Genomic DNA, 10,750 nt, shown 5'->3' on the forward strand with positions numbered 1-10,750 from the left:
TTTCGTGTTTTTTGCACCACTCAACTGCGCATGTCGGCATTATTGCCCGTAAATTACACCATGACAGCCATTAAATGGCTGACAGAATTGTCAGCCGTTTAAGCCAATGGCTTCCTTCAATTGCAAGGCGGGGAGATATCTATACCTCAAGTGGCAACACTGTGATTGACTTCAACAAGAACCCCAGTTCTATATGGAGTCCATGTCCATGGGGAGAAGTGGCCACTTACGATTAAGAGGAGTGCATGCTCGTTTGCTACGTCAATTTTATTATAACTAAATGAACCCATTATTCTCTAATAAGGTAACATAAGTATGTACCACACCATATAATCACAAATAAGATTGAATTTCTACTTAAGATTGAGATTTAGGACAAAGTTAAATGCCTCGCATTTATCTCTCTTACCACACACTTCGAACCAGAACACAACAACAATAAAGTCTGTTTAAAATAAGATAGATGTAGCTTTCACAACAATATATTCAAGGCTTAATTTATTTTTTGTTTAATTTACCACGTGTTACTTTCAGAGTTCAAAAACTGCTCGATGCGGCGCGGTATTCCTACATACTGCCTACACATCGAGCCACGATATATCTCATCGGCGTCGCTATGGCTTACTTCATGAGAACGAGGAAATCATACGTCAAACTTAACGACGTAAGTACCTCCTAGTGCAGTGTAATAATCCTAAGTGAGTTTTAGTAAGACATTTTGCATAGGAGTTCCTTAAATAACTTAGATGAGAAGTAATAAAGTATAAAAAATCTCCACTAAATGAGTTGAATGGGTATCATCGTCTATCCATCACTATCCCACTGCTGGGCACGGGTCTCCTCTCAGAGTGTAGATTTAGACAATACTCACTAACCTTTGAGAACATTTTTTATGAATTCTCAGGCGTGTGCTAATGATAATATTAAATGAGTATTAGAGCGTTTAATTACTAAAATATTACCTCATTAAAGTTACTGACTGTAGTAATCTGTAAATACTGTAATCTTATTTACATTTTGCCTATCATTAACACTGTTGCTTCAACTCCACGTACATTATTACTATTCCATAACGTATACATCGTATTATCAGACAATTATTATCTATCTATATTTTAATATGTTAACGCATAATTTTGATGATTTTCTAAACTAACTAATATTAATATTAATAAACATTGATCAAACTTGTACCACACCAGGGAATCATTTATGGTCGATATACTTACTATTGAATGCTACATATAGACACTACCACTTCGGGACAAAGCTTCTACGAAACCGTTTTTACCCAAGCGAAACCTCCTTAAACCAAATCCTTTATACCACGAACTATTCTGAAATTATACACTATAATCAAATGATGAATGCCTTCTGTACATCACATACATATCACAATGCCATCGTCATATTATTAAATCATCATCACCATCTCGTTCCCAAAAGGCATACGTGTTGGTGCAAGGTGCAATACGCTCTTCCCTCCTCAGAACCAAGTGCGTCTGCTCTGGGCGACTTGCTGCGGACTGGCGGCCTTCACGATCGTGAGCCCTTACGAGATGGGCCTGGAGGGCTACCGGTACGACCCCTACCCCGCGGCCCTGTTCGCCGCCTTCGCGCCAGTTCTCTGGGGGCTGTTTATGTGCCTCACGCACTGGGCTATCTGCAATGATTATGCAGGTGAGTGTACTAGAGTCCCTTTACTTATTATGATATCACTAGCTAGAAACTATGAATTATTTATTTGCTAAAAAAAAATGGGGCAAGTTTAAAAAACAATGAAAAACTCTGTATGAATAAATTTTACGTACCGAATTTTTGTTTTGACAATAATTTTGAAAATTAAATGTAACCAAATAACCTGCTATACCTGTCTGTAGGAAAAATTACCATTTTTTTATTTTCCTCAATGACTAAAAAGTAGATACCTAAATGACCATAACATATATATAACCTAAAAATATTTGTGATGTATCGTGTCAGCATAAATATATGTAAGTTTTACAATGTTTATTTTCGCACGTCATCTAAAAATGTTAAGATTGAAAAATAATTTATTTACAACATTACCCAAAATTCTTGCTTAACTTAAGCACTTCGTTAAAATAACACCTGGAAGATTCTCGAGCGTAAAACCTAAAGATAATAAAAACTACTTAACGACCGGGAACTTCTAAACGTGGGTACGGCAACACTAAAGTCATAATGTATTCAGACATAGTTTAGATGTTTATAGCTCTCCTCCATTATCGTTTATTTTACGATTCGGCAGCCAGAAGGTGCCGCTTCAATTACGGTTGGTTTTAATATAAAAAACAATATTATATATTTTGATATTTTTATCGTGAACATTCTACGTAACGGTACTTTTGAAATAAACCACTCATTAAAGATGACGTCAGTGCTACAATTATTTCAGCAGAAATCTAAGAATTGGGTTAATGTAAAACAATAACTTTCAGGAATTCAGGAATTTGATAGCACCGTGAAAATCTATAAGTTATGACGTCATGATGAACTTTGGATTGCTCTTTGTACAATTCATTAATGTTACCCTAATGAGAAATATACCGCAAGTAACATAAGTATTAAAAAAGGTGTGTGTGTGTGTGTACTATGCGCATGTTAGAAGCTTTACTTCTAAGTATAGTTAGCGTAAAACTGCTATGCTAACTATACCTATTCATTACCCAGTAGAAAGTATGTATAGTTTCTATAAAAAGTAATAAGTATGCCTAACGCTAGTTTTATATTCCTTGCAGGTATCGGCACACTGTTCGTGGAGTGGAAGGTGATCAAACTGTTCAACAAGGTGGCGTACGCGTTCTACCTCACGCAGTTCCCCATATTCTTCTACAACGTGGGTGTGCAGCGCCATGCTGAGTACTACACGCCATTATTGCTTGTAAGTAAAAATTGTAAAGTAAAATTAAAATATGGTGGTGGTTCGATTCTTTCCCTTTGTGGTTCGACTCCGGCGGCACCTCCACCACACCTATTTCTGCCTCATAACAGTAGCGCTGCTGAGTTCTGGTTTGAAGGGTGTGGTTGAAAGGACACATACTTTTCCGAGGCGTTTCAGCTTAGTCCTCAGGGGTAGCGGCGTATCTATCAGGTAGGAATACCTCCTCTACCTCAGGTAGGAATATCTAATACCTTTTGAGGTTGATTACAGATATCCATGGACGGCAGTAGCCACTTTATCATCAGGTGGACGGCATGCTCGTCTGCTACTCTTATATTATAAAAAAAAGCCTAGAAGAACGTTGGAGTTGTCTATAGAATTCTCAGACATAGCAACGCGTCTGACTAAGCCGCCATACTTGTATCCTATAAACTTAAATCCATTTTATTCCATAACAGCTGTTATTTAGTCTAAACACATTAAACGATTCTTAATATAATAACCCTTAAATATCGTAATGTAGAAATTATAATACATAGTACATTTATATTGTAAATGTCACTGATGCTAATTATTCTTGAAAAATGTATTTCCAGGTGTACATCCCGGAGATGCTGGCCATCCTTGTGATATCGACACTGGCGACACTCGCCATCGAAATGCCATTCAACCAGGTCTACAGGATATACTTCGGTAAGATACCTACTTCGAAAATAGTTTGTATTCAATACTATGGCATTCTACTAATATTTGTACATAAGGTACTTCGAATCGTAATAAAAATCATGTTTTTATAAGTAGGTACGCAACTAATTTCAATAAAAGTCGAAAACGATCTAAAACAAATCAAAGTCATTTCTAGTAACTTCTAATTCTTTCTATAATATTATATGTGGAAAAGCGAGAAAAGCCATTTTAATTATATTCATTATGAAAACAAGTTATGCACATACAATGAATGAAGTTTAAAGTTAAGAGTTTGCTTACTCACGAGGCCCGAGCAAACGAAAAGTTGTAGATAATTTCCACACAAGCTAGATTGAAGCTTGTAAAGGAACAAGAAAGTACAGAGTTAAGCTGTTTACAATATAACAAAACGTTATTAAACTTAGTAGCAGTGAGCTAAAAGACGAGAATTTTAAACCTATTTAACTAAATAATAAAATCGAATACGAAACCGTCGTGAGACATGTTGATGTTTTAAGACAAGTAATTCTTGTACAAATTAAACATAAATATGTAATGAATATCTTTAGCATATACTTGATAGTTAAAATTGTAATATACTTGATACTTAAAATATAGTTAGTGGAAATACAAAGTTAAAATAATAAGAGAGATAATGATGTGCATAGAAAAACAGAAAATAATATTACAGCATATAAAATAAATCAGGAGTTAAACTTTATAAAAATATAGCTTTTAAACTTTCAATGGCAAGAGTAATAATACTTTTTAAAAAAGAATAGAAGTAGAATTTCGAATATCTGATAAAATATCTAAATTCTATTTAACGAAAAAAATATCCCTAAGTAAAAACCTCAAAAAGAAAATTTATATCCATTAATTACCCCATATTCTTAAGGATAATGAGAGCAAACAAACAAGTTGTAGATAATTATCAAGACATACACTTTGCCTGCAGCCTCAACTTGTTAAGACGGAAACTCTGAAGACTGGCTGTTTACAAGAATCTATTAAAACTTGCACTCCACTGCATCGCCGCTAGCTAAAAGACTTAACTACTTTAGAATCAAACAGATTTTTTAAAACGATAATTAAATCAGCGTTCGCGTTATTTTTATCTATTATTGCACATTTTTCAGTGTATTACGTAAATGTAGCAAAAATTTAATAAAGGGCGCAAATATATGGTTGTACGACTAAAATTACCTTGGTCATCTTTCGCCTTGTATAAATTGATTGTAATCATAAATGGCGCCATTTCTCTACTCTTCCCGCTCGAACTCTACAGTGTATAATCGAGAAACGAAAAAAAAAACAAAATAAAGGTACAATTTTTTTGTACTTAATTGCTAGTATTTACTTATCACCATTATTAAAATATACAACCTTCAATATTATAGAAGTAGGTTAAGGCAAGGCACTTTACTGATTGACACAATGCTAATAATTACCTTCTTAAGTATCTTAATACTTTTGAATATAAACTTAAAAAACCGGTATTAGTTTTACTTTTACTGGGCGATATTGCAATTTCGTTATCCGCTCAAATATGCTCGTTAAAACATTATATTTGTGACTTGCATCAACAGTGTTTAGCAATACTGTGTTCTGGTTTGAAAAATGTGGTAAGGGTAGCAACGTACCTATCTGTGGCTGACTTGATATAGGAAAAGTCCTATCCCATGTGGGGTTGATTTAAGCCCGTGGACGGCAGTTACCACCAGGTGACTGCATGCCCGTTAACTATTTCTTTAATATAACGATTGCTCCGACTTCTTTGTATTTTTTATTCAACTTTTCATATCGTCAACCTCAAACGATAAGTACGTCTAGGTCCACGAGTACACGTCCACGAATACACGAGTATATCACTTTTACAAATCAACAAACCATAATAATATGTAAACTATAAACTTCAGCCTCTTAGTAGCAGTATTCAAGAGTACCTACCATTCTAATTAACTTAGACCAGCTGGTCTCCTTCTGTTTTATTTCAATTTGTATTTTTTACTAATTGAAATATAACAGTCACTATAAATTCATTCGCACGGTCATTTTCTGATGTGTGTATCACCTGTAGCACATTAGAACACATATTTACTTGTATTTGGAAAACTTTGCTCATTTATTTATTTTTTTTTTTTATTTCCAGGAAAATCACAGACGAAACTAAAGAACCAGTAGGAGATAGAGCGAAACCAAATGTGTATTATAGTTAGTTTAGACAAACATCACGTAGATTTTAGATATAATCTTTGACTATTTTTGTACCATACCATAGGATAAGAAGTATTACTAAGTTATTAAATAAATGTTTTGTATTGATATTGAAATAAAATGGATTTACATATATTTGATAGTCTTTTAAAAGTTTATTGTATCCCCTTAAATATATTGAGTTATCGAGTAATTGAATTAAACAAAATATATTTTGATTTGATTCGTGTGACGTCATATGCAGTTTATTTCGTGGCATGTTAAACTGTTTCATTTTTATTGCATTAAAAATAATGCATTTCTCGGAAATTTAAGAATATAATATTGTACTTTTCAATCTCATCTTAATATTTATTAGTTCGTGACTCGTGTTTACTATGAGTCATATGTGTTTGCTCTGCAGTTTCACCAGCCTTTTTCCCTCTATCGTTTGTTGTCCTGTGGCCTGCGTAGTGTTTATTTATCATATATTTTGATTTTAGTATATTACCGTCCATAAGTAATGCTGGATAATAATTTGTTTTACTTTACTACAACATATTAGAATGTCTATAAATCAAAAATTTGTAGGTACTCTACACAGAATCTCATTCAGCTTGTAAGGATTTTTGGTTAATTAATCAAATATAACATCACTATTAATTATCAATCCAATTATGAAAAACAAATATCATCACATGGCCATGAACCCATTGCTAGCGTCTTATTGTTATAAGAAGACACGACTCTCCTCTCATATTTTCCATTACCTACCCTTAAAGCAACTGAAAATGAATTTAAATAAATAAAAATATTATACATACTCGAATAAAGAGTTAACGTTATTCCTACACACGAATCAACAACAAGCCGATATTGCTCCAATCGTTGGCTGCAACAAACTAGATCACCTGGCATACACCGTAGCTGACGCAATGGACTAGCATTGATCGCGGCATTCTTTCTTAATTAGCCCAACGGTATCAACAACATCACGTGGGTTTAGTAATGGTTGGGGATCATCAGGTATCTGAACATCAGAAACGATGTCAGATGCGTAGCTATCCCCAATGACATATAAATGATATATCGATTGTAAATTAGTCAGACTTAAATTCAAATAGGAAGTGTTGTCAAACAATTGTCAGAAATGTGATGGTTAATAACAGAGAAACTCTCAGTTGTATAGGTATGTGTTTACACGTATAACTTTTGTGTTTTTTATGCTAATAAATAAACAGTTAATATATACTGGGTGATGGTAATATCAATAAATATTTTCGACACTCAAAGCCAGGGCCGGATTTAGAGGTCTAGAGGCCTTGGGGCAACAAAGAAGTAGAGGCCCCTGGCTCCAAATTATTTTCCGAATAAAATGAACAATTTTTTCAGTTGAGTTTTTCAATAAATATTTTATGGTGAAACGCAAGTAGATTCTTCTAGTATTCATGTTTGTATAAAGTACTGTAAGATAATTTATTTACAATTATAGTTACTATATATATGAAATTGTATGTAATAAAATAAACTATAAACTAAAAAAGGACTTATTTACAAAATATACAAGAAAACTATAAATAAAATAAGCCATCTAAAATTGCCGTGTGAGGCATGGTTCCCTAAACGCTGGCGGCGTTTCCTTGCTGCACGGCAAGACTCAATCTTTGTGCAAAATAGCCGCCAGCTTTTTGGTCACCGGAAGCAGTGACAAGTTTGGTCGACATATCTGACATGAATTTTTTCATGTCAGATGACCATGGACCCATTGTCTCTATAGCAAGCGCCGCAAATAAGTAATTGTCTAATAAATTACTATATTTACGACGCTTGATAGCCTGGGCATGGTCGGCTGCGGCCCCCGCTTTCACTGAAGTATAAGCTAGGTGAGAGGGGGCTAAAGTATCAACGCATGTTGCGTCCCATATCAAGGGTCGTCCGAGACTCCATGGAACTAGAGTGATTCCATCAGGTCTCTTGCCATCGTCTCTAAAAAGACCTGGGGGTTCTAGAGTCGCTGGTATAGAGACGGTAGCAAGAGCCCGACGAATCAAACTGTTCAGAGTCCCGTGACGATATAGCCTGCCGGCACTCCTGATACAGGACAAGCCATGTCGACCCAACGTGTCCACCTCCTGCCCACACGGACAAAAATGAGACTCGCAAATCTTGGCACCGAGCCGGAGACCTATAGAAATGCGCAACGTTATAGGATCCAGCACGGTGCCAATATTGTTGGAAGGGAGCGCGTGTAGCCAATGTCCTGATTCACTTTGGGCAACAGCTAATAAACGGGCCCTATCAGAGTTGTCAGAACATCGTTCCAGAAGACAGGCAAAAACAGATTTAAGAGCTGGTGTGTCCCAAACGGATTGCTTGGTTTTATCTGACATAGATATATCCTCAGCCGGAAAGCAACCACTCCAGGCCTCCTCAGCCTCTGGCATGTACGTCACCCGAACATCATTCAAATTAGAGTTTAATATATCGGAGATGAGGGCGATCGTACTATGACAAGAAGCCAAGAAAGTCGGAAGCGCCAAACTTTCCGTGGTGCGGACACCTATGCCACCAAACCTAACCGGAAGAGTTGCCTGCATCCAGGATCGATCATCAAATTTTAAATTTAGAATTTTGGATAAGCAATTTTGTAAAAGCGTATCTAATACATGAGTGACAGATGGGAATTTCCAAAAAGGACAACAACGTAGTAAATACAAGAATTTTAGTGCGAATAAGCAAAGGCGCAAAATGTACATAGCCATATGTGGTTTTAAATCAAAGAGTCGCTCCGAAATATTTTCAAAATTATGTAATTTAGAATTTACAATGGGTAAAAATGCAACATCAAATATTGGAGCACCTAGAAGTGTCAAATTTTCTTTTTCTAATATAGATATGTTCGGTGATATTGAATTGAGATAAGAATTGAATATATATATATATTGAATATATTGAATTAAGTACTGTAGATAAAGGTTAAACAGCTAAATAAATATCAAAGGAAAAGATATTTTTATTACTAGTGTTTACTAGTCGGAATTAAAAAAAAATCCGACGTCTCTATTGTGGGGGCCCCTTTTGTGGAGGCCCCGGGGCTGCCGCCCCGGTTGCCCTCCCTTAAATCCGGCCCTGCTCAAAGCGACGGTAGATAAGCAACAATGCTTTCTCAGAGTAGAGTAGATTCACTGTAGATAGGTAGGATGTAACCAGATACAGTGAAAATTTTTCGAATCTGCTCCAACGGAAACAGAACGGAGACAAGAGGGTTCTTATCTGACAAGTCATGCGTTTATTTTTAATATTTTTTCAACGTATTCACCCATAGATATCATAGCGAAAAAAATTAGGTGTAATGCTTAAATTGAATTTCAATTTTATTAGCTTTCGCGATTAATTAAAATTATAAATTAATTAAAATTAGAATTAAAGTAGAAGTTAAAGAAATTAAACTAGAAGTTTATGAAATTATATACAGGGTGAATTTTTCAAATAGGCCTTCAGGGCCAAATCCAAAACTATAAGGGTTAGCGAAAAATGCTGAAAGGAGTTACGAGGCCGATTTTGATAAAAACTAAAGCTGCATCATTAGTTTTTTAAAATATCTTTTTTCTTAGCCGGGAACCGAACGAGTTCATTTTGAAAAAAAATACAACCTCTATATTATTTCACCATCTGATAGTGTCGCTTATAAGGATCAAATTCTGGGAAGTAATGTTATGTAACAAATTAAAGGAAAAGGAAAATTTTGAAGAAAATACATATTTTTCCATACATTGCCATACTAATCCTTAAGGATTATACATAACAAATGATTTATGTATAATTCTTTAGAAACATACATAAGTCATACCATTGAAGTTTTTGTCGGTTAATCAACTAATTATTCGATGTTATAACCGTGACATACGGCTTAGTATGAGAAAGTAATACTTTGGCAAATAAAATACCGCCGTTTTTAGGATTTATTTTTTAATAAAAATAGATAAGTGATCAAATAATATTTTTTTATTGTTTAAACAGTAAATATGATTTTCTATATCTCTTTGTTCAGTTATCACTCGGATTTGACTCGAAAAAGACATTCTCGCAAATTGTCAATTTTACATCTGTATTAAACGAAACTCCGCCCATAGCAAGTTAAATCTATTATAATGGTCCTAAAAGTAACCTTACCTAAGTCGGACATAAAAATATGAATTCTTGAAGAACAAAACGTCCATTTCGAATGATTTGAACCATTGAGCCAAAAAAATTGTTAATACGCGAAATGTTTAAATTGATGAATGGCGGGAACTTAACTGCCAAATTAATATGAAAAAAAAATGTATTTTCTTAAAATTGAGGCTTTTCCTTTAGTTTGTCATTTATCATTACTTCTCAGATTTTGATCCTTATAAACAACACTATCAGATAGTGAAATAATATAGAGGGTGTATTTTTTTTTCAAAATGAACTCGTTCGATTCCTGGCTAGGAAAACAGTTATCTTAAAAAAGTAATGATGCAGTTTTAGTTTTTATAAAAATCGGCCTCGTAACTCCTTTCAGCATTTTTCGCTAATCCTTATAGTTTCGGGTTTGGCCCTGAAGGCCCGTTTGAAAAATTCACCCTGTATACCCTTCCCATTCCTCAGTACTTATAATATCACTGAAAGGAGTTTGTTTAGGCAACACAACACGGTGTTAAGATATTTACATTCTTATAAGTTACATAAACTGGTAAACATTTTGGAGTTGGGGAAATCTTTTAAGAAAACACAAGTTCGTAAAATAATTCTGTCATTTCCATAAATATATTTTCTTAAAATAGTATCTCACGAGATCACAATATTCTATGATTTATTTACAAACATTTGTATTTACTTATCCACAAAAACATAGGCCTTTTTTTTTTTTTGTTGACGAGGGGGAAACCTTCAAAAGGTACCCGATGCCGTGGGAGCGACACAGGGTTATGTGGGGCT

At 34.6% G+C, this 10,750-nt stretch overlaps 1 protein-coding gene across 1 annotated transcript in view; it reads left to right on the forward strand.

Moving 5' to 3' along the window:
• Nucleotides 1-5,944, forward strand: part of drd (drop dead) — a 37,603-nt gene extending 31,659 nt beyond the window's left edge. The window contains exons 8-12 of the mRNA XM_073086114.1: nt 535-664; nt 1,491-1,680; nt 2,763-2,905; nt 3,502-3,598; nt 5,745-5,944. Coding sequence (XP_072942215.1) covers nt 535-664; nt 1,491-1,680; nt 2,763-2,905; nt 3,502-3,598; nt 5,745-5,776 — 592 coding nt within the window. The 3' untranslated portion in view covers nt 5,777-5,944. The remainder of the gene's footprint in view (nt 1-534; nt 665-1,490; nt 1,681-2,762; nt 2,906-3,501; nt 3,599-5,744) is intronic.
• Nucleotides 5,945-10,750: the final 4,806 nt, after the last annotated feature.

Source organism: Epargyreus clarus, unplaced genomic scaffold (genome assembly GCF_041222505.1).
Source record: "Epargyreus clarus isolate Ecla_fem2 unplaced genomic scaffold, WU_Ecla_fem_2.2 ptg000023l, whole genome shotgun sequence".
NCBI lineage: Eukaryota > Metazoa > Arthropoda > Insecta > Lepidoptera > Hesperiidae > Epargyreus > Epargyreus clarus.